We start from the raw sequence: 25,172 nt of genomic DNA, 5'->3' as shown, positions 1-25,172 counted from the left end.
TTGTCCACTAAAGCATTCACAGTCTATTTGTTGGAATGATTATTAGGACCAAGCGAAACTAGATAGGAAAAATTGGGACCACACCCCCAAAAAAAAATTAACCGACTCAAAATTTCGGTAATAATTTTTAGTAATTTCCTAACCGTACTTGGTTATTGTTGAACTAGGATGCCATGCTATTTCATGCTCCCTCCGAAAGGCAGTGGACCTCTTTGAGAACATTTTTTATAACCGAAATGCTTTCGGAGGTTTTGCAGCACATCCTGAGAGGTAACCAGCTTGAAAAAGATTACTTTTGATATCCGTTTGCTTATGTAAATCTTATGGTCCCGACTGTCTACTTATAAGCAAACTTAGTAGGCTTCTTGAAGGAAACTATTTTGCATTGGAATATATCGAAAGCTATAGAAAGCATCGGAAAAGCTTTGCCGCGAATAGAGATATGAAGCTTCTTGGCAAAACTAATATTCCCTTAGATTCTGTCGCTCGGGAATTGGTTGGTAAAAAAATGCTGCCTGCTTTTTTACTTGCTATGAGTTGGCTGCCACATGTTTTTAATATTTCCTTCGGATATCATACAACTGCCATTCTGAACAAGCTTATCAAATTTATTGAATGCCTACCCGCAAGGCGTACTACAGCCGAACAAAATAAGACAAATGACAGCTGGTTGAATTAATTGAAAGAATATCTGACCAAAAAACAGCAGAGGAAAACGCTTTTGGACAGGTAGAATTCAAAGGCCAACGAGCTAAACTGTGGGACAAAGTATCGTAAACTACTCAGACCAAATGCTATTTTTCAATCGCTCCCCTTGGTCTACAATTTTCATCATATTAAAAAAACCTTTGGACTGCTAGAATTCCAGAGCCATCGAGTTAAATTTCCATCAGGCTTGAAAAATATTGGGTACTCGTTCTTACACACCTCGCCATTGAACTCAGCGCTGAGCTGTGATGATAGCCTGTGGGAGTTATTAGCTCATAAAGATGGCTACATGGGGAAGCTTACCAGCCTCCTTTTCAAGATAACTAACACCCACTAAATAATTGAGTTCTGCTTAATTTGTGTGAATTTGAATCGTATGGAGATGCTAACCCTGGGGGTAAATACCACTCGTGTGAACCTCTCGGCAGCAACAAGTTGTTTGATTGCTGAGGCAATATTTCGAGTTTTCGGCTTATTATCGTAATTCCCAGCATACCTTTAGTGCTAGTTCCAGAAATTATTTTTTAATTCTAGTCAAAGCATGTCTATGAATTTCTATGCATTTCTACAAAAACCACCACTAAAATGAGAACCAAAGTTAATCTATAAATTCCTTTAAAGTCCCACTAAACCTGTACTAAAGTGAGAATCAGTACGTCTGAATCTTAGGCGCGCGAGACCAGTGCAGCTGAGGTTTAGTTGCTGAGTTGAATGCACCTCATCGTTTTTCACACAGCAACGGCTGAAGTGACTCAAAATCCATGTTGAAACAGTTGAGGCCTTCAGCACCAGCGAGAGCTGCGACTTTGTTAGCTTTAGAAACTCTCTCAATTTCTCTGCTACATTTGTGGCCAAAAGAATTGTAAGATCTTACATGCCAGAATTCTCGCCAATCACTCGCTGAGGTGACCCGAATTTCAAGAACAAGAGCAGGCTGGTGGTAGTATGGCGAACCCTCATTCTATATGCACGATGAAAGACCACAATAGGGGCCTGTCTAGTTGCTGACATAACTCTGGCTCTGGCATCCATTAGAGAGCTGCGGCAGAAGAGCGTAAGATACTCAAAAGCTATGTTGAGTCATATTTCATGGATTGCCGTTGGGCAGATTTCAGTTGAGACCTTAACCAGCCTCAGTAGTCTGGCATGTAATGCTACACAAAAAGAATTTTGCCAAAATTGGACGTCAGGCACGCAAAGGCGCTACTTAATCGGTCAAGGAAAACGTCTCTGTTAGTTGCCTTGATCACAGGCTACTGTTTCCTAGGTCGACATACATGCTCAACGATTAAACGTACCTCATTTCGTCAGGCATCTTCTCTTTTACTCTCCCGCGTGGCATGCTATTAGGTTTAGATGCTTTGGGTCAACGTTTTGAATGATACAGATGACGATATAGATATAATTGTCAGCCAGATCAATTGGTGTGCACTTAAAACAAAATGGTTTAACGAGGAGGAGACGATAAACTGCTGCTGTGGTATCATAATAGATCGGTAATGGTCTAAGTGAGTTGGTTTAGAGACCGACTCCCACTTCTATCTACCTACCTACCTACCTGACCTTAGAAGAGCCCTGATACCTTGCATGCCCGAGTTCTCGTCAAGCGCACGCTGAACTGACTCGCAGTATCTCGAAGTGACAGAGCAAACGCAGACGCAGGTGGGCATGTGAGGCTTCACGACGAAACTATCCCAAGGGTGGCCTGTCTAGCCTGCCCAACAGCCATACAGTTTCCTGTAATCCTTTTGTGAGCTGCTACTCATACAAACTTACATAATAGCGAGGCACTCGCATGTGGCTAGGAGGGCAGTTGGGCCTTTCCAGGAAATCTATGAAAGCCGAACAGACAGACCTGCCGCAATTGCACTCGCCAGTGGCGCCTATTTCAATGCAGCCATGCAACAGATATCAAGTTCTAGTGCACCATCCACAGTTAGTTGGTTCTTCAGTTATGTGCAGAGGCTGCAAGCGATGCGAGAGAAAGTTCGGGTATCACTTCATTAGGCAGACAAGCGCAAGAGAAAAGCGTTGGCAGCTAAGATTTATCATTTTGTATATTAATTTTTTGTAATCTTATAATTACTTATGTTTTTTTCTTTCTCCTTAAGTACGCCTACATACGTTGGCTACGGCTTAACAAATTCTCACATCATTAATTAGGCAAGAGGAAGGCAACTAAATGCCAGATTAGTAAATTAGGCAGCGAAGGGGAAGCACACAGAGTTGTAAAATATTACATTTATGGCATTTCAGCGCACAATTTCACTAACGAAATTGGTCATTTAACTTGGTCAATAACACAAACTAAAATTGGAAAAAATAAATGAAAAAAAATGTGAAAATAAATAAATCGGAATAAAAGGTAGAAAAAAGAAGGAAAAATGATGCACGAGTATGGCAGAAAACAATCGCGGCAGTCAGCCAACAGCGCCAGCAGCAGTGGCTCAATAAAAAATTTAAATTTCATAAAAATCTTCGTGGGAATAAAATCGACAAATACAAAATCCAAGCACAATTAAAACGAGCATCGTTTTTTTTCGACAGGCAGGCCACCAAGTCAACAGGCCAGCGGCGAATGTAAACGATCAGTAGCCAGGGGCAAGCAACAGTTTGAGCCTCGAGCACATACATATGTATGAATGCACCTATGCGGTAAGGAAAAAATCGAATTTATGAAATTAAAGAAACCAACAACAAACCCACCTGATAATAGAAAACGGTTCAAGCCGCAGGCGGCGCCGTAGAGCAAACGGCATGACCAGCCAGCGAGGCTGGCGATACTTATGATTGTATTTTTGGAACAGCACTGACGGCAATTATGCGTATTTTAATTTGTTTGTCCAATTTATTATGATTAATAAGTTTATAAGTCCAATTGTTTTTTTCCGACGCTTCCCTTGCAGTGGCAAGGGATTATGCGCCGGAGCTCAGCGAATTAACGAAGATACCTGCGCACCAGTGAAATGTTAAAGGCTACTAATTAATCTCATTGGTTTTTGAACATTACCCGCCGGCAATATGCGTGCTAATCGTTGAAGAGCTGTGGCAAAAGTGTCACAAAGCATTGATATGTGTTTGTGTGTGCGTGTGTGTTTTATCAGTGTAAATAAATGAAAGGGTATGAAACGAATTTAAATGATGAGTAAATCAATTGAGTGATCTGAGCGCTGGGCAAGCAACTGAAGAGCTTATTAACTGGAAGATTGATGAAGCCAATGCAATGGCGATGAGAAGCGCAGCAGGTGTGTGGAGAAGAGCAGATATTTTTGGAAGTGGAATTCACATACTTAATGAGCAGACTCGAAATTGATGGTGAGAAATCGCAAAGCTAAAATTTTAAATAAAAAAAATTAAAAAAGAAATGGCTCGCAAATGTTTATGAGGAGAAAGCTCTATCGATTTGGATACATAAGTTATTAATTGTGGTGCCTGAAGTTGCAATCTGATGATACGAGCGCAGGTTGATCCAGCGAAGGCTTGGAAGTTTTAATACAGATTTTTTGCTTGCATGGATGTACAAAATTGCATGCGTGAAGTGTAAGTAATTTATTTTACTCTTAAAGGCTACGATTTTTGAAAAGTCCGTGCAAAGTGATAGAGATGCCACTACTGGCGCGTATCGAGGTTATGTTCAGTTAATAGCTTTGCTGGGAAGAACACACACCAAGCTTCAGCTAGATCGGTCTATTTCTTTGAGTTTGACATTCGTTTGAATGGAGGAAGTCGAGTGAATTTCCTTTTCTATCACGACAACGCACCAGCTCACGCCTCAGCAACGAAGTGAGCAATGAAAAAACCACATCGTCGAACGGTGTAAGAAGCGGGACTCCCGCATTTGATTGCTAATCCACAAAACAGAGGGATATAATAAAAACAAGGATAAGGCATACAACCTCAAAGGTACATAAATCAATTCGTCTCACTGAGTTGAAGTGAGTTGGACACAGACAATCTTGGTACGTAAGCAAGACTCACAGCTAAATTCCATTCTTCTCTAAGCTTGTGGTATTTTCTGTCTCTGGCTAGGTTTTTCGTATTCCGAAAGGAGTCAAGTCAGAACAGTTTGAAGAGCTGTAAATAAACGAAACCTCCTTTTGCATCGTTTTTTCCGTGATAAGTCGATTGCAATCGATTTCGTTGGCTAAGTCATGTCTTGCCAATGAATGCAAATGCGCCGGCTCTGAAAGTATTCGATGCGGTACCAGATGGTGGTAGCAGAGGAAGAGGGTGGCCTACTCTGCTTTGGCAAGATCAGGTGAAGTAATATAGTACTCGGTGTGTCCAACTGGCGCCGGTTAGCACGAGAAAGAAACGACTGGCGCGATTTGCTAAACTCGGCCAAACTGGCCTGAGCCGCTAATCAAGAAGAAGAAGCCGCCTCCGATCACACCTTTTAGTCACTTAAGCAAAAATGAAAGCATATTTCTTAAAAGAGTCGCGGCCAAATCGCTTTGTTTTACCACTTAAAGACATAATGTATCCTCGACATTCCTTTCACATTTAAGAGAATTCAGCGAAGTATGTAGAGGAGTAATTAAAAGTTGCCTTTGGTTTTCACGTACATATTTCTTTAAGCCACGCTAGTCTCGGTCGTCTTAGTTTTCAGAGACCTAAGAGGTCACGAATCGTGTACGATGGAAGAGTCTTGTCGAGGCCCTATGCTCCCGAGAGGAATGAACTAGGGGAAAAAACAGACCTAAGGACACTGGGTATTAGAAACTACAGAACACTTACCGAGGATTGAGATGCATGGCAACGAATAGTGAACGCAGCTAAAGCTCACCGCGAGCACTGAAGTTTATCGATGATGATGATGACTACTTTAAGTCTTAAGTCTTAGGAAGGGATCCCGAGTGTACGGTAGAGTGCCGTTATATTATTCGGATCTGCTCAAATCCATCGTCGTTAAGGCCATGAAAGCGGCGCTGTAGTAAGTGCGGATTGAGTCTGGCTAACTTCGGCAGCATTCCGGGCAACAGATATGAAAATAAGAGCTACGGGGAACTAAAAAGGAAGCAAGTTCTTGGGTTTTTGTTCGGAAATAACTTCCTACCGGGGTTAGCTAGTACGCAAACCTATTCAAATTTCTCTTAATTGAAGCGAGCCCATCTAATAACAGAAGATAGTTCAACGAAACCAGGCGGATCTGCTTAGAAACACACTAGGAGGATCTGCAATCGCGTCGCGAAGTGGACTAAATCAAAATCCTATTAATCCGTTAAGGATCTAGATGGAATCTAGAAATAAAAGGCATTTGACAGCTTTATTTAATGGAATCTCCCAATATCTGCGCTTTAAAGATGAGTGAAATGGTATGAGATGACTGCATATCGAATACCACTCAAGCTTGTAATCTTCATATGGATTTATTAACAACCGACAGCATAAAAAGATTCATATACACCCAGCATTCATATCCAAGTAGCCTTAACCCTCTTTGCATTGTTAGAAAATAGCACTCATGAGGAAGCTGCGAACTCTTTGTAATCAGCAGCATTAACCTTCAGCCAATTGGCCTCTCCCAGCAAGGTTTTCTATAATTTATGCAACTTGCCTTAGATTTCATTTCCAACACCATTTAGGGCTTTCAATTTTCCCCTCCCCCTCGAACACAAAAGCATCTTCCGCAGTTGAAGTATTTCAACCTAAAGGCAGCTAAAAAGAATTGTACAATTAAAGAAAAAACTTATCTAAATAATACAGCGAATCCTATTAATGACGCGCGCTAAAAAAAAATTTACTCAAAAGCTTTGCTGCGCAAAAAAATGCTGCCATTTAAGTGAGGAAATTGGCATAAGAAGGAAATTTCAGGGTGCAAAAACGTACTCAATGACACTCGAAAGACATTAGCCCACTTGAAGCGAAGCGGCAACGCTAGCCTCGGGCATGGCAGCGCGCTAGAAAGAGAAAGTCGCTCGGGGAGAGAAGAAGATGGCGAGAGCCTGCACACAGAACGCAAACAGCTGATACACTACGCTCGTATTGTTGTGAAGCCAAGTGTTGTATGGGTATTTGCTTAAGGGCTGTACTTAAAGGCAAGGTGAGGGTCGACCCGGACGATAGCGCGCCATTAAACAGGGTGACTGGCGCAAGGATAATAAGCACAAGGGTGGATTTCACGCAGTATGACGAAAGCACGTGGATGGAGCATTTGAAAATTTCAGTCTGCAGGCATGAAAGTAATCAGAACGCTGCCAGTATTGAATTTGGAAAAAAATCTTGAGCTGTCTGCGATTGTTGTATAACTGATTGAAATAGAAAGAGAGAGAGCGTGAGGGAAACGGTATGGAGGATTGCAGCTTTTAATTTTAAAACGCGCCGCTACATTTGTGCGGTTAAGTGGAATTTGTGAATGCAATCGAAGTGAGTTCACTCACTTTAGTGTTTTTTTTGTTAGGTGAAGCAATTGAAGGGCGCGAAAATTGGATTGTGATCGACTGATACTCCTTTGGAAGCTGCAGTAGATTTAGCTGAACCAAGTGTATGGGTAGGTAAGTAAGTGAAATATTATTATTGTACTTTGTATTGCATTGTATTGATTGTTTTGATTATTGATACTTTTCATAAACAGGATTTCCGGCAATCGGATGTTGGCTGCCAAGTAGTAGAGGTGGGGGAGAAAATCTTATGGAAAAACTTGAGCACGCAGATGCATGAAAATACAACATTAATAAGCGAATATGAATGCTAGTAAGATAAAAAAAAAACAAAAATATATACGGCGGCAAAGAAGAAAAAATTAACTAGAAAGAATATAACTGTATTAACGAAAAAAGATATTTTAGTTTTGTTTCCAGTATATTATTTTTTGATCTATTGTTAAAAAATATAAACAATTTTTTGATCATACGAGGTTTGTTCAAAAAGTTGTCAGCCTTTAAAAAATGGTCTTCCAAAACAAGGTATGTCGCTGGCGACACGGGTTCAGGGACTCACAGGTGTCTGAAATCAAAAAGACAAAAAGGTTCTTGTTCAGTATGAATGCTGTTAACGTGTGAACTACAATCTTAAAAAAAAGAAATTTCACAATTTGGCGGACGTTCAAAAATGAAAACCCGTTTTTTGACACTTTTTTGTGACTTTCAAGGTCCGAAAAAAATACTAACAATTTTTCTTCCGAATGATTGTAGTTCACACGACAATAACATCAATTCTACGACATTTGAATTTTATTTCATCAAAATCGGATAAGTAGAATTGGTCATATCTGTGTCCATTGTCCATGTGAAGACTGTTTTTGAAGACTTTGTGAACGAACTTCGTATAGCCAAAAAAAAATTTTTATGTTTGAACAATAAATCAAAAAATAAAATACTCAAAACAAAAATAAAATATCTTTTTTCGTTTCCGTTTTACACGCTTTTAAAGAAACACCCAAAAAACACCATTTCAAAGGAGGCGACGGCCTTAATTATTAAGGAAATAAAAAAAAATGTTTACAGTATAGGGCAATAAATTTAAACTCAAAGAAAAGTAATAATAGAAATGAAATATTGTTTGAACGTCTAGGTTTTCAATATAGGAAATAGAGGCCATTCAAGATATTTATTAACCCTCAGCGTAGTGTCTAGCGCTGGTATAGAGAGCAGAAATCATACAATCAAACTAGATCGGTGCAAGTTAGCTTGAAAAGATCATTCAAAAGTTTAAGGCAGTTCAAAGGAGAAGTAATTCACTGAAAAATGCAATACTTTTTGCATTATCTCTCATTTTTATCAATTTTTATATTTTCTCCTATTTATCAAGCAATTCTACATATACTTGTGGTACTTTTGCGTTACTTCTTGCATTTCCCACGCATTTTTTCTAAATACCTTAAACGTAATTATAAAATAAACAACTTTATTTAACTTTTGTGTCACTTTTCGTATATCTCAAACTATAAGCAATTCGCGTTCGCTCTCATTAACCCGACAATAATGGCGTCCATTTCAAACGCGCCAACTCGCCGTAAATACAACACATTCCGCCACACTCAGTGCCAGTGCGCGGCCGTGAAATCAACACCTACAAACAATAAGTATATTTGTTTGTTTTTATTTCATTTTTTTTTATTTTTCCCTGTACTTTTACGCATTAATTCCAATAGTTGTTGGACTTACGCTACCATAGCGGCGGCACTCGTCGTTCATCGTCGGTTGGCACCGCATTCACTCGCTACTCCACACACTCGTTGTTTTATTTACACAGAGTGCTCGTATTGTTGTTTGCATTTTCGCACATATATACGAACACAGCCACAGCCAACCGCTACACTCCCACTCCCACTCCCACTCTGAGTCTGGTCAGTTGCGCGTTTGCTATGCTCTTCTCATCTCTCTCGCACTTTGGCACTCGCTAATGTTGTATTTGTCGGAATTTTGCACACTTCGTGTTGGTAATAAAGTGTATAAATGAAAAAGTAAACAAATCGCACAAAAACAATAAACAGTAACAAATCATCAATTGCCATCTCTCACCTTGCTGCTAACTCAAGATTTTTTTCTCACACTTTAGCTCACTTCACGCCCCATGCTTGTTCTTCTGCTACTTAGTTATTTGTAGTTCTCGCTGTTGTAGTAATTTGTTGTTTTCAAATAATAGTTATTTTCGCATCTACATATGCATGTACAAAGGTATGTACTTAGTGCTCACCCGTTGGGTGTTCGCTAATATTTAGCAGTCCAGCACTGCGTGTAACAACTTCGCATGCAACGGCAAGATACGCCAATACTGGATTGTATGGCAAGCTTGTCGCCACTATTGCGCTTGGCGCTCACTCGTTCGCTTGTTGTTGATATGATTAACAGTATTACAAGGTTGCTGCACCTTTTTTTGTTGTTTTTGTACTTTAGAATTTTCATTATTGTGATTTAGCATTGGCTGTAGCGCTCATTTGCATCAGTTATTAACGAGTTTGGAGAAAGACAAGCAAAATGGTCATATAAAGAGTATTACAACCAAATATTTCAGCAAATAGAGTTAATTTTAGATCTTAGAAGCAAAGATTAGGAATATAAATATTCAATAAATCAATAAAATTCTTCAAGAATTCGAATTCAGATATTTTGTATGGATAGGGAGTGGATTTTGTATGTTCATTGGGACTATAGACAGAAGAAGCAGCTGAAAGGCCACGCGTAGTGGCAGGCAGTTAAGATTTAAGAGACTGGATATGATGAGCGACGATGCGAACACCGCGTAAGCTCAATGACGTAAGCAAATAAAAAATTGAAATATCAAAATTACCTTCTGCTCAAATATGAACGAGACGTTATCAATAAAACGGTTTGCGGATGACATATGGCAAAAATAAATTTTTTGTTTTTTGGTAGGACGCACTCGAGCTTGACTTGTTTACAGTAGCACAGAAAACAAACTATGTGACATATCACGCTGAAATTTGACATGTAAGCTTATAACAGTCCTACCAAAAAACAAAAAAATTATTTTTGCCATATGTCATCCGCGGACCGTTTTATTTATAACGTCTCGTTCATATTTGAGCAGAAGTACTTCCAAGCATCTTCGCCACGTTATGCAAATTTTGTAGAAGCAGCTCCTTTGCATGAGTTGGGATTTCAGTTCAAAATTTTCTATTTTATTAGCTGTACTTTTGCCTGATAAATCTTTCAGATTTCAGCCATTTGCTTAACCAGCGGCTACGCCACAATTTATTCCACAAAAATCTCAATGAAGTAATCTTAAACTGTACTAAAGGCACTTTTTACGGTTCCTGACCCCGCATCAATCTCCGCAATCCTCTCACACCGATTCACACACACACACATACACTCATGGCGATTGCAGAAGAATTGTTGAATTGGTGTCAAGTTACATGCAAAATATAGCAAGGGGAAGGCAGAAGAGGCACCGAAATATGCAGCCATAATTGCATATGAAATTTTTAAGAATTTGATGGCAAAAAGGTCTGCAGGAAATGTGCCCCCTAATTTTGACTGAGGCTTGCTGATAAAAATTTTAAATTTATTTCAGGTAACGGAAATTAGTGCCTTTCATAAGTAGTTAGAGTGAAATTATAAGTGGGGCAAAATTATTAATCCTTGTTTTTTTCAATAACTCTTTTTGTAAATTAAAAGGATTGATTTGGGGGAGTAGCGGAAATTAGTGTATTTCATAAATAGTTATGCGAAATAATAAGTGGCATAAAATTAATCATCCATATTTTTTTTTAATAAAAAACATTTTTAGTAAATAAAACTAGATTAATTTGAAAGAGTAGCGGAAATTAGTGGCTTTCTTAAGTAGCTGGAGCGAAATAATAAGTGGCGCAAAATTAATCATCCTTTTTTATTTTGTTTTAATAATTTTTTTATTTCTTTAAATACATTTTTTAGTAAAACATTTTCCAAAAACAAAATATTTTTTGTTTAACATTCCGCGCGCCCCTTGTCATTGTTTTTCCTACTGGGACGGTTAGCCTCGATAAGTATCTCAGCGCATTTTTATATCACTTATACACAAGCCGTAGCGCTACCAAGTATGGCAATTGCAGTATACAGGCGTAGAAGACGTAGCTGTTGCATTCAGCAAATGTAGAAAAAAATACTGTTTTGTAGCAACAGCAGTGTTTGCAACGCTGCGTCATTGCTGCAATGGCAAAGAAAGCAAAATACGAAAAATGGCAGCAGTATGTTGAATGAAGAAAGAAGAAAAAACGCAGCAAGCATCATGTTGCACGATGGCGACCAACAACATTCACAACAACAAGCAGATGATGGCCATTGTAACAGCATGGCCTTAATGCAGTTGAAGAGTTGCTGCGTTCTAGGTTTTTTTTTCAAAATTTTTTATTTTCATTTCTCGCTGCAGATAAGGTGTGGCAAGCGTGTTGCATGTATGCGTTTGAGTGCGAGAAGGCGCGATAATTAGCGCAATAACAACAAATGCAAACAAACAAAAAAAAAACCAAACTATGCTGAACGAATGAGAGTGTGAGCTTGCGAAGTGGAGTTGGAGTTGGTTGATAGTGTTCGTGTGATTTGGCGTTGCATGTGCTGCATGTTAAGAAGGTGGCACGGGCATGCCTAACATGTATGTGTGTGTGATACAAGTGTAGTATTGAAGGATCAGATAATAGAAAGAAGAGAGAGAAAGAATTCGTGTTTGAAGTGGCAAATAAGAGGAAGCCAACAACAGCTGAAGAGGCCAAGAAAGACGAAGTACTTGCAGCAAGTGAGGTGAAAAAGCGAAAAATTGGAGATGGCGTGTTGGGGCCAAAAATCTACGTATTGCAAGCGAGTATGGGTGGCAGACACGCACAGAATATTGGCTTGATGGTGAGAGGCTGGATTAAAAGGCACAAAATGGACGCAGTTTGGGAAAGCAGAAATTCTGTGGAGCAAGAAGTAGATGCAGGAGGGGAAAAAGTAAAAGAAAAGGAATTAAAAACGAATAAAATGAAGAAGAAGTAGGAAGGTATTGAAGATAAAAGGTCTGCGAAGAAAGTGAAAGCAAAATGGCTACCAACAGCAAAAGAAAGGGAAAAGTAAAGGAGTACAGAATTTGTTATGAAAAAGAGCGGAAGAGAGCAGAGAAAGAACAAAGAAAAACGAAGTAAAGGATTAAAAGGAAAGGCAAATAAATGTATTGGAAGGAAATGAAAGTCAGTATAAAACTTTAAGCTTCAAACGTTGCGTGTAGCACATCACCCGCACTTGACGTCAGAATGTGGAAATAAAAGCACAATTTAATGATATTTTAAATATTCTGCTTCTTCTCCTTGCAACACCTTGAAACGTGTAGAACACTTTCTACGATAAGCATCACCTGCAACTGACAGCGATAGCAGCCGCACGAAAATGTTGCAAGTTAGCTAGGTAAAAAGTTGAGCTGCCATAAAATTCCAACGCACACAGACATCCACGCTCACAAAATTACTATAAGTATGAGTTTCACAACAAAAATCTAATAAATTGCAAACTTAAAGAAATGTTTGACTTTTATGCGTGCAATAAAGTGTGGCAGCTGTCACTTAGCCAGAATACAATTCACTTGCACTTGGTAGTAAGAAGATTGCAAATGTTGCAGCTGTCAAATAAATAGCAAGTGGTGCCAAGAAATGCAAGAAAACTGAAAATATATGAAATCTTAGAAATTGTTGCATATAAAACTAACTTTATGCAGGTGGCACATTTTGGAAATGTGGCAAGTATATTTGAATTTGAATTTGAAGAGGTCGAGCCAAGGAGCACCAGGAGATTTGGTGGCTCCTAAAACACTCAGGCTAAAAAGCCCATTGTATTTAAAGCTCTGGAAAGGGGGTAGATAGTCAAGGAGGGAGGGAGACAAGTATCAGAGAAAGAGATAGGAAAGAATAGAGACAGAGATAGAGATAGTTAGTCCTGTGAGAATTTTCCAGATTCTTTGGCGAATCTGTAAATATCCTCCAGTTTTAGAGAACGAATATCACTCATTCCCATGACATCTGAACCCAATACCCGTAGTCGCGCTCTAGCAAAGGCAGGACACTCACAGAGAAAGTGCTCAGTGCTATCCGCCTCCTCCAAGCAGGACAGGCATACCGGGTCCTCGATGATTCCAATGGTGGCCATATGCTGACCCCATGGGTTGTGTCCCGTAATGATGCCGACCATCAACCGAATGTCTTTCCTTTTAAGTTTTAGTAGAAAGTTTGACAGTTTTCTGTTCGGACTTGTCACAAAACACTTTGCAGTTCTGCAGCGTTCTAGACCGGACCATCGCTCTTTATGTAGATTGCCTACATAATCGTTGATCCAATTCTTGATTCCTGCGGGACTGATTCCGATTATTGGCTCTGGCCCCTGTGGGGGCACCGCTGATCCACGGTTGGCCAATTCGTCGGCGATTTCGTTTCCTTGAACACCGGAGTGTCCTGGAACCCATATAAGTACAAGCCTGTTTTGTCTTGCGACAGAATTAAGCTTCTTCTTACATTCTTGAACAATCTTTGAGGTTTGCTTCGCGTTCTCCAGGGTCTTCAATGCAGCCTGACTGTCACTGAAGACTCCAATCTGTTTCCCGCTCCATCTCCTCTCGATTATCCATTCGGCTACTTTTAGGATGGCAAAAACTTCTGTTTGGAAAACAGTTGCCATTCCCCCCATAGCGTAGTGATACTTATTACTATCGTTTAAGTACCATCCGGCTCCAGACCCTATTTCAGTCTTGGACCCATCGGTAAAGAAAATATCCGTCAAACCTCCCTGCATGCCTCCTGGATTGCTCCATTGCTCACGCAATGGAAATCTGACATCAAATTTCCTTCCGAATGAAACTGTGGGTATCAGGTCATCTTTAGGTGCCAAAAACAGTGGACACTGCTCCGACAGCAACTTAAAGATTTCTCTGTGTCCCGAAGTTCCATCTTCGTGCCAGAGACCATATTTATGGAGTCTGCACATTGCTTTTATTGCTTCTTGTTGTATCTTAAGATCCAGGGGGAGCAAATCGAGCATAGCATTTAGGGCATCACCAGAGGTTGTACTCATGGCACCCGTGATGCATAAACATACACTTCTTTGCAGCCTGTATAGTTCCCGGATTGTGGACTTAACCATGCTCCGTCGCCACCAGACCACAGAAGCGTAAGTGATGATTGGTCTGATAAGTGCCGTGTATATCCATAGGACCACAGCAGGTTTCAGGCCCCAAGTTTTGCCAAAGGCTCTACGGCATTGCTGAAAAATCTTCAGGCACGATTCACCTTCAGTGAAACGTGTGTCTCCCAGGTCAGCTTCTTATCCAAGATTACTCCTAGATATTTAACTTCGTTGGAGAGACCAAGTGTCACACCTTTCAGTGTTGGAAGACTGAGTCCATCCAATTTCCGTTTTCTCGTAAACAAGACTATGGTTGTTTTGTTCGGATTAACGGAAAGACCTTGTCTCATGCACCAATCATCGATTTTGTCAAGGATCCTCTGCACTTTCGTGCAAAGCCTCCTTAAGGATTTATCCGATGTTAGCGCACAGACGTCGTCCGCATATGCTTGGACGTGAAATCCGAGTTCCTGCATCTCCGCTAATAGGGAGTCTACGACGAAGCACCACAGCAGCGGAGAAAGAACACCCCCTTGGGGACATCCTTGCTTGGCCCTGACTGTGATTTGCTCGTCGCCGCTCCCACCAGCGGTTAACAGCCTCTCAGAGAGCATGGAGTATATCCATTTTATAATGGCTTGATTAACTCCATGTCAAGTATATACTATAGCTGAAAACTAGAAATGAAGAAAATTAAATAGGTTAATAAAGTGTGAAAAAATATTTAAAATTAATCAGAGTGCAGCTTTCACTTACAGCAAGAGAGCTTTCACTCTGATTAAGTAAGCTTTCACGCACACAGCGCATATTAAAAAAAGAGGTTAAACAAAGCCAATCGGGCATTGAAGTGACTAAAATTACAAAAAAAAAGGTTTTGAGGAATGCAAATATTTACAAAAGCTTTAAGAACGCTGTCTTTCGTAATATTTAGAGCACAGCTAATCGTTTAGGCGGATAAAAATAAAAAAATAAGTAGAAAAGTGTATAAGTACATAAGTAGTTTGGAATTTTTTTATTTTTACAAAAGCTTCAGCGGAGCCTTTTTTATTTGTTTATTTATTAAAAAACAGCCTATAACAAATGGGTTATTTAGAATGTACGGATACAAACTTCAGACGAATTGTTTAAAGAGAAATAAAAATTGTTATAAAAGCTTGAGTTGAGCTTTTTTGGCAATATTTCTAAATTTGAACCACAAATATTTAGAGCACAGCTAATCATTTGTGCAGATTAGACAAAAATTAAGGGGGACTTTTTTTGGAATGATTATTCCAAAAGCTTCAGATGAGCTTCTTTATTTATTTATTGTAAAAAAAAAAACTTGTAATAAATGGGTTATTTAGAATGCGCGCATACAAATGTTAGAACATTTTTTTTAGAAATATAAAATTTTCTTTCTTCTTGATTTGAGCTTTTTTTGGCAGAATCTTTTCTTACCGAATTTCTAAAGTTAAAAGACATATATTTAAAGCACAAGTAACCATTTGTGTAGCATAAATAAAAATTAAGGAATAAGTAGTTTGGAATTTTTTTTACTTTCTTAAAGCTTCAGGAGAGCTTTTTACTTATGTTTGTATATTTATTCCATGTCATCAAAAAATGTTATAACAAATCTGGTATGGAAAATATACAGATAAAAAGTTCAGACCAATTTTTTTGCGCAAAATACAATTTTTTTATAAAAGATTGAGTTGAGCTTCTTTGGCAATGTTTTTTCTTAAGAAATTTGTAAATTTAAACCAAAACTTTTCTAGAATACAGTAGAAAGTTTGTTAGAATAAAATAGTTTAGTTTTTGGAGCTTAGTAATAAAGTAAGCAGTAGAGCTTTTTATAAAGAAAAAATATTTCACATCAAAGCGTTTACTCTACGTTGCTGAGGTCAAAATTTAAAAGTAATTATGCGACGTATGAGATTTTGAGCAAAAGTTTCTGCAGAGCTGTTTGATAAAATACTGTTTGGTTTAGTTTTGAGCAAAATAAAGTTTTTTATAAAAGCTTGACTTGAGTTTTTTTGGCAATACTTTGTCTTACTAAGCTTAATTCGTAAACCGTATTTATGAATATAGCGGGAAGTTGGTTAGAATAAAGAGTGTATGGTTTGGGGTAAAAAGTTTAGTGGAGCTTTTTTTAAAAAAAAGTTTCTCTTCAAAGCGCTTACTCGATGATGAATAGGTTAAAATTGAAAGTAATTAGTACGAATAATGAGATTTCGTGCAAAAGCTTCATCAGAGCTTTTTTGCTAATATCTGTTAGAACACTTTTAACCACAGATTATTTTTTCTTAAAATAAATGTGTTCAAAAGCTGTAGCAAAGCTTTTTTCGGTAATAATTTGTTTGAAGAAATTACTAATTAATATAAAATAATTTATTCAAAACACAAAATTTAAAATAGAAAAAATTTATTTTTCAGCATAGAATTTTATGCAAAAGCTCTAAGAGCGCTTTCGGTCTATCTTTTTTTTTAATTTTTTACCGCATCCACGAATTATGGCACAAACTTTGTGACACTCCTCACATAAAATTTTTCAATTAGCCAAATAACTTGCAACAAATAATAGGCATTTGAAATTTGCAGACACGCCCACTTTAAAAGCACTTTAAACATACAGTTCCACTGCATTGCTGCACACTAATAGCGGCCCACCCGGTGCATATGCGTTTGTGTACGCAAGCCGAAAGTCAATAATCGTCAGCAATTAGTTGGCAAGCACACGCCTGCAAGTAGCAACAAAACAGTGGACACGCCCACTTGAAACTAAAATCGCCGAACAATTAAAGTTTTAATAACTCAATTTGGCAAAATGGGTGGCCGGAAAGTAGAAGACGTCAAACCAGCGGCAACTACTAAGAAGAAGAGGTAGAGGAAGAGCAGTGCTGTAACTACATAATTGAGCGGCACAAATGACAACAACTACTTGTACATGTCTTGTAGTGAGTTTAACGACAATTTGATTTATCGATGACAATTATAAAGCAATTTGGATCAAGTAAATATCCTCATGTGGTGAATGCCGCACCCGCTCGCAACTAAATGCAACTACGAATACAACGTCAGCGTCAAAATCGCAAGTTGAAGTTGCCGCAAGCGTTGGCAGACTATGCCACCCATACATATGTGACACATACATATGAGGCATACAACTAAAACAAAAGTTATGTCAAACAACAACAAACACCCCATGCTGAAATGTGCCATAGTTTAGGGGTATTCCCCATTTCGAGCAGCCAAAACGCTTTGACACAACTGACTCGTGCAACTAACAACTTTGCAACATTACAATTGTTTGTGTCCATTATTCACCCCTCGTCCAACGACTGATAAATCCACTTGCCTACTTTGGGCCTCGGCTACTTGTTTTTGTTGTTGCTGTTTGGGGTTTGTTGCAACTTAGGCGGCAAAGTTCGAGAGTTTCGCAATCATAAATTGATAATAAAACTTTAGCCACCTGCCACTGGCAGCAGCAGCAACAATTATTTGTAAATGTGAATATAATATTTATGCATACATATATAATATTAAAATGTGTGCATGTTTACCGGCTGTTGCATGCCACATGCATAGCTAACACGCATACTTATGCTTGTGAGTGTGCATATGTTGCATGCAGCTGTCAATAATTGCTTTGACAACGTTTCACTTGCAACTCTTCGTTGCGTAGCATAATAATTTAATACGCACAATACAACAACAATAAGTACAACAAAAACAAAAACAACAATAACAAAAACAATTCCTGAAAAAAGCATAGCATTGTGAATAGCAACGCAAGCATGCCATGCACTTTGGCAACAATACTGCAAACAACAACAACAGCAACGCTGGCAAATGACACAATAACTGATTGTTGTACTGACAAGTTGTGACATGGCTAAACAATTATGCCAAACAATAATTGACGATTATGTAATTTCAATTGATTCGTGTGCGTGTGAGCATGTGTGCGTGTGTGTGTGTGGGAGTGTGTAAATGCGTTTAGAAGTTTTCGTTGCAAACAAAAACAATTACTAACGCATTGACAAGTGTTTATGTCTTCGAGAACAATCAATTATTTATGACTTCAAATAAATGCAGGAGGCTTGCAGGAAATTATGCCTTTAAAATAAATGCCTACGCAAATTCATTAGAAAAATTACTAATTTACTACACAAAAGAAATTATTTTTCAAGTCAATCCTTGGTGGGAGTTCAGTTGTAATTTCTAGGCCCTCAAGCTTCAGATTTAGATAAGAGCTTTAGAGGCATTTCATTCAAAGGCAAAAAAACATTCATAAAACAGTTTAAAAACTCTTTCGTGAAGAGAGCTTTCACTTAGAGGAGAACTTTCATGTATTTTTTCTAAGCTTAAAAGCTCCTACCTAAAGTCGTGCTTGAAAACAAAAATAATCAGCTTACAAATAAAATATTTAACATTTTTATCACTTTGAAGAATCTTTTTGGCAAACTAGGAAGCTTTGGGGAAATTCCACAAAAATTATTAGGTCGGAGCCTTTGCTGATTTTAAGCGTGTCAAAGGGAGTGAAATGCATTTGTTTTAATAATAAAAACTCAAGCGTGCTTTTTTCCAGTTGATACTGCTTATGGAAAGAAAGCTAATTTTAAGTATTATTCTAGTTTATCTCAGTATATGAAAGCTCATTTTAATCCGATTAGTATGGTTTTTCTATTGAAAGCTTTCGTCGGCTTTACAAATTACAGCTTCCACGGCAGTTGAAGGTGAAATTTGATTAATTTTAGGCATTAACTTACTTTCTAAAGCTTTCATACGTAAAAGCTACTTTTGTTAAATCTTATTATAAATATTTGTTGATAGCTATATTGAATTACGAACTGAAAGTTCTTATAATGCTTATCTTAAAGCTAAGTATAGCCCGGTTAGCAGTCTTAAATGACATTTTCCATGGCTTTTATCACTTGGTGAAAGCTCTCTTACTATTTTCGTGAAATTCGCTTTCATCGTTTTATTCTGGTTAATACGATTTTAGAATTCAGAACCTTAAAAAGAAACTTTCGTTGTTTTTATCAATTTCCCAAAGCTTTCATAAGTGAAAGCCGCTCTGTTAAAGCTCAATATGATGTAATAAATAGATTTTTTAAATTAGCACTCTTTTAGAGTCCTTATTCGTTATCGAACGCTTATGTGGAAGCTCAGCAAAACCTGATTGCTAGGGATTTTGAATTAACAACCCTAAAGGATCTAGCAGTACAACAATTCGAAGCCTCTTAGACAGAGACATAAGAAGACGCGCCTATTGCATGAATTTGGCTACAAATATGGTGGGCCCAGGCGTGGGTGAACAGAACTGGTCCATTTCATCGACGTCGTTCTGGGCCCTGCCGAAGCAATGCAAAAAGTAGTAACAGGAATGGAGTCTCCCCAAAAGAGAAAGAGGGATTGGTTTAGTAGCCACGCAGACGGTCGCAATTAGTTTATTAAATTAGAAGCCTTAAAAGCCCCATTATTCAAAAGGTTTTTCATTTTAAATGACGTGCAAATCTGTTGACTTTTTTGGACTTCCTTTAGTTTATCATAAATTTGTATTTTAGTTGCAGGTAAGTATATTTTAAATCTCGTCATTAGTAGCAAGTAATTTTTTACATTTTTACTGCTCATACAAAATAATTCTCATTACACATTTCTGCTAATTTGTAATAATCGTTAAGTGCCCGTACGTGCAACAAGCGTACAGGTGAGAATGTTGGTAAGCATAGCCGCATATAACTTCCACTATCTGCAAGCCAAGCACTCACACACACGCACGCATAAGTGCATATATTATATTTTATATGTATGTAGCTGCCGGTTGCACAAAATTCATTGGAAGCGACGTGCCGCAATTACTTAATAAGCCATAAAAATATATTGCATATACGCGCCAAGAGCCGTCGGCGTTTTTTGTATGAAAAATCATATTTACCACTCGCATTGTTGTAATTGGAAATATATTATAAATATTTATGTTTTATTAGTTTTTATAAATGAAATGAGAAACAAGTTGCAGGTTTAGATAGAAAGTCGATGGCAACAATGAAGTGCGCATTTTGGAAAGGAAAAAATCGTTCGTTTCGGAAATTAATGAATTTATAACGCACTCGCCAACAAAGGGAAAAACGTGATGAACAACAACAAAAACAATAGCAATATTTCAAGAATATTTTGTGCATGCAACAAGAGCATAAATTAATATGTGCAATAGCAGCGCGCGCGACGACTAACAATGAATACATTTGTGTTTTTGTTTCTTTTTTTTTTGTTGCGCGGCGCCACCAAAATCCACGTACTAGCGAAATCAGCAGATTAACAAGCTCCCACGAGCGCGCTTCCCGAAATTATTTTCTCGTGCAATTGCGCGTGCTTATAACGCGGCGCGCAGGCAGAGCGACAAGCGCGCTATCTTCTACCGCGCTCGACAGACGGACGTTACGCCCGCGCATGTAGCGCCAGCTATAAATATAGTGCCGGACAGACAGCCAAGCCATACATACATTTGAGCCACCGTGCGCGCGCGGGTTGAGGCGTCATTGAGACGCGGACGCGCGCCGTTATCGCCATGCCCGCCCTTACTTTACATGGATAACATAATTTTTTCCAAATAATTCATTAATATTTTGGTAATTATGACTTGACGATGTTGCATGTACAGCATGTGAGATTCAAGTAGAATAACAGAAAATTACTACCACTGAAGAAAGAAAAAAAACCAAGCAACAACAACGCGCTGCATTGTAAATGAGTCTACTGCTTACTCTGCTGCCGCGAACAAACCCAGTCATACAAAGTACGACGACGCAACAATTGAAGGCGACTTGGCGTGTGTGGCGCTTATTTGCTGCAGCATGTAATCGCCACATAATCGCATTTTAACCAGAAAAAATAAGAATATATAAATATACAACAAACAGCAAACAACAATAGCAGCAACAATGGCAGTAATATCATTAATGAGACGCATGTTAATGCAAACAAATAGAAGAAGTGAACAAAAACAAAAACACAAAAAGGTGCTTCTGCCCTAGCGGCCGCGTGTGGCGATTCTTCAACGTCAGCGCGTAAATGGCACAGCTGTGGTGGTGCATGGTAGAGAGGTAGGGGGGAGGAGTGGTTAGTGGCTAATGCCTCGCAGGTAGTTAGCGAGCTGGAGCGCACATTGATGGCGTGGTGTGGACTCATACTTGCATTTGAGCTGCCATTCATGCGTGTAAATGAGTTTTGCCCAAATTTTTCTACAACAGTTTTTTACTTATTCATTTTGTACACTTTTTTTTGTTTTTTACCAGTTTTCCATTTATTATTATTTCCCTTTGTTTCCTTGACTAAAATAGAAAATTCTTTTAACCCATTAGGGACGGAGTTTCAAAACACGTTATATTTAATAGTATTTTCATGGATATACTAAATGATGTCTAAATAAATATATTATGAAAAAAAAATATAAAATTTTTTTATAATTCTTGAGTTTTAGACTGTTGCCATATGGCAACGCAAGGCACATACGAGTACTTAAATCAAAATTTTTGATGAATTATTTTGAATGAAATAAAACTTAATTTGTGTTAAGAAAACAAGTATTTATTATAGTTTAACTATTCTTATCTTGTAGTAGAGTTATTCATAGTTCATAGAGTTATACATTATTTTTATTATAATTAGTATTTCGTATGAAATTTTTCAAAACACTTGAGACACAATCCTACATTACACTTTGAACATGTGACCCTGCCTATAGTTTGACAATTTTCACCAGCACACCTTCGTTTCTTGTCAACAGACCGGGGATAATGATGTAATCCGTCAAACCTAACTCCTTCCAGTATCCTTCCTCCAAACTGAGAGGTTGATGGTCTGCCGCCCGCTTTTGGAGGATTCGCGTACTTTTTCAAATATGTTTGAGCAATTTCACGACGGAAATCTAACTGAGAAATATTCCTACCGGATTTGCGCATCAAAATCCATGAATTGTTTACTGAAACATCAATAAGCCAAGTAAAGATAGGCCACCACCATTTCTTGCTTCGAATACCAATCCTGTAATTATTTATGTGAGCATCCATGAGATCTGTGCCTCCCATTGATTGATTGTAAGCACCAATAAGATGGGGTCGAGGAATTTTGATTTTCTGTTTACAAGCCTTCGAGTATCGAGATGCTGTACCAAGCGGGTGTACTTTATGATCGGTGGAGGCGACTGTCACAACAGAGTTATCCATCCAGCGGGCTACAACGACGTCGCCTTGACTAGCATATTCATACGAACCTCTTTCTCTCTTCTTCATGGTTTCAACTTTAGCAATCGGACATTCTTTAGGTAATCGGTTTTGGCGAAGAGTACCAGTACCACCATAACCCATCTTTTTCAAGTGCATCAATAGTGGAATACCTGTGAAAAGATTATCAAAATAAAACCGCAGCTTTTGTGTCCGCATAGCTAGAGGTAACTCGTTTATCATAGTTAGCATTGGAGCTGTCGCTTTACCGAATTTCTGCTCATGTTCCAAATTAGAGCCTGGAATCGAACCTTGATACACCTCAAAATTAGCTAAATATCCACTGACAGAATTTAGGCACCAAGCTTTATATCCGAAACGAATAGGCTTATTCCGAATACATTGCTTACATCCATGTCTTCCGTAATATTCAATCATGCTTTCGTCGTAGTTTAGATCTTGTTCGATTGGAATGTGCTCAAGAAACTTATTTTTTAAAACGTTCATCAACGGTCGTAATTTACTCATTCTATCGTTCTTGTTCAATTGAGTATTATCACTCGCATGAACAAATCGCATGATTTGTATAAACTTATCTCGCCGCATAGCATTAGATACCAAAGAATTTCGCATATCATCGCCAGTTTCCCAGTACGATTTTTTACTTGGTAACTTGTTATAACCCGAGACAATCAAAATGGCAAAAAAACATTTAAGTTCCGCTATGTTTATACGGGGATCTGGGCAGTTCAAAAATAATGCGTACTTAGTGGTCTGGTCAATTAGAAACTGACAAACGCCCTCATCAAAAAATAATTCAAACATATCCGTACAAGTCTTGCCTTCGTAGTCCTGAGAAATTGTCGTTTCGAATTCGGTGGAGGGTAAATCTGGCAAGTCAGCTTTCTTCCATTTATAGCTGACTTTACGCTTTTTAGCTGGACCATGAGCTGTAACCTCATCTTCGGTTTCCTCAAAAGACGTTCTCCGCGTGACGATTTCAGCAGTAGCCAAGAGTTGTCTTCCAGTCAAGTTGTCAATGAATCCACCAGAATCCTCATCCGCTGAATCCTCGTCGGTGTATTCTGCAACCTCCGGTGGCTCAATGTAAACATCCTGAGCATCATCCCATTGTTCCAATTCATCTTCTATCTCATGCAATTTCAAGCTAACACAAAAAAGTTATTATTTAGAATAGTTGTACATCATATGGACTAGCGTTGCCATTTGGCAACGCTGAGAAATAACCTCGACAACAGAAAATTAGAAATTAGTTCACAAGAAATTGTTGTTGCTTTAGAATATTTATACATTCATAATACTAAAATATTTACAACCAAAAAAATATATGTACATTTATGAAAAATATTTCAACTTACCTTTTCCGATGCGACATTTTTTCGCGATTCACAAAATGCACTAGAAAAACCATAGACTTACTCGCCGAATTTAAGGAAAAAATAGAAACAAAATCGCTTCGTCAATGGTGAAAGCTTTCCGTTACACGAATATAATAACTTAAACAATCTAAGGTGGCTGGTTTTTGCTGTTTTGGATAACTGTAAATTCAACCTACAGTGTTGCCATATGGCAACGCTAGTACATAATGGGTTAAGGTAGCGAACCAGCGATTTGTCCCGCTACCATTTCTCCTACTTTAAAGTAGACCTTTTTCCTGATTTTTCCTTTTCTCTGCGCAACTGACCTTTTTTCTTACTAAAGAACGCCGATTATTATCTCGTTTCCAATCTTATCAATATCACATAAACTGAATGGCCTTAACTAATTGACGTTTTGTAAGCCGTACTGGCAGATAATCCTATTTTCGGCAGGGGCTTAAGGGGCTGTGTGCAGCGGGCGTGCGCTGAGCAGTTGGATGATGGATTGCTGGCAGCAAAGGGATTGGTGGCTGTATCTTTTTAAGGGATTGATAAGTCTTCTAAGATAACTTCATTATAAATGATTTTATTTGAAGGTTATTTACCAGCAAGCCAATATTGATTTTCGATTTTTATTAATAAATATTTATGTGCATATATATTAAAAAACTCTTAAAATACGATTTTGAAAATTACAAAACAAAACAAAAAATAAAAATAAAACAAATTTAAAAAATAATGTAAAAACTACTGGCTTTTATTTTTCAAAAAACAAATTGACATGACAAAAAACATAGACATACATAAATTTATTTTCAACATTTTTTTTAATGAAAAGCGATTAAAATTGCTTTTTATTTGCACACAACGCAGTCGGAAATGAAAAAAAAAATCTTTTCTGCCGGGATAAGGAATGGAACAAGCAGAAATAAAAAAAAAATTTTAATAAAAAAAAACAATGGAATAAAAAAATTATTTTAATAACCAAAATTATTGTAATAAAAAAAGAAGACAAAAGAGAATCAAATAGATTGAAATATAAAAACTGAGTTTGGTTTATTCCAAAATGGCGAATGGAAGCACAAAATTAAGAAAAAAGTTTAGTTTTTTCTTTTAACTGTTCAAAATTATTCAAATTAAAACAAACAGAAAATGTTCACTTATTTCTGAATTTTATTTCACATGAAATTTTGGTTTCTTCAAAAAAAATTATATTATAAATAAAATGGATTTTCTCTTCGACCTTTATTTTTCTAATTTAAATTTTATTTTACAAACATTTTGGCTTATTTAAAATTTGCTTTCCTCCGAAATAGCGAAAGAAGATACAAAATTGAAAAATTCGTTCATCTTTT

The 25,172-nt window shown here is 37.9% G+C and overlaps 1 protein-coding gene across 1 annotated transcript in view; it reads right to left on the bottom strand.

Moving 5' to 3' along the window:
- LOC129238408 (piggyBac transposable element-derived protein 3-like) overlaps positions 1–23,834 on the bottom strand; it is a 59,411-nt gene extending 35,577 nt beyond the window's left edge. Inside the window, exons 1-2 of the mRNA XM_054873431.1 lie at positions 23,818–23,834; positions 22,360–23,606 (exon numbers count right to left, since the gene is read on the bottom strand). Of these exons, the coding sequence (XP_054729406.1) occupies positions 22,360–23,606; positions 23,818–23,834 (1,264 nt within the window). The remainder of the gene's footprint in view (positions 1–22,359; positions 23,607–23,817) is intronic.
- Between the last annotated feature and the right edge of the window lie 1,338 nt (positions 23,835–25,172).

Source organism: Anastrepha obliqua, chromosome 2 (assembly GCF_027943255.1).
Source record: "Anastrepha obliqua isolate idAnaObli1 chromosome 2, idAnaObli1_1.0, whole genome shotgun sequence".
NCBI classification, from domain to species: domain Eukaryota; kingdom Metazoa; phylum Arthropoda; class Insecta; order Diptera; family Tephritidae; genus Anastrepha; species Anastrepha obliqua.
This window is presented reverse-complemented; position numbering and strand designations above follow the sequence as displayed.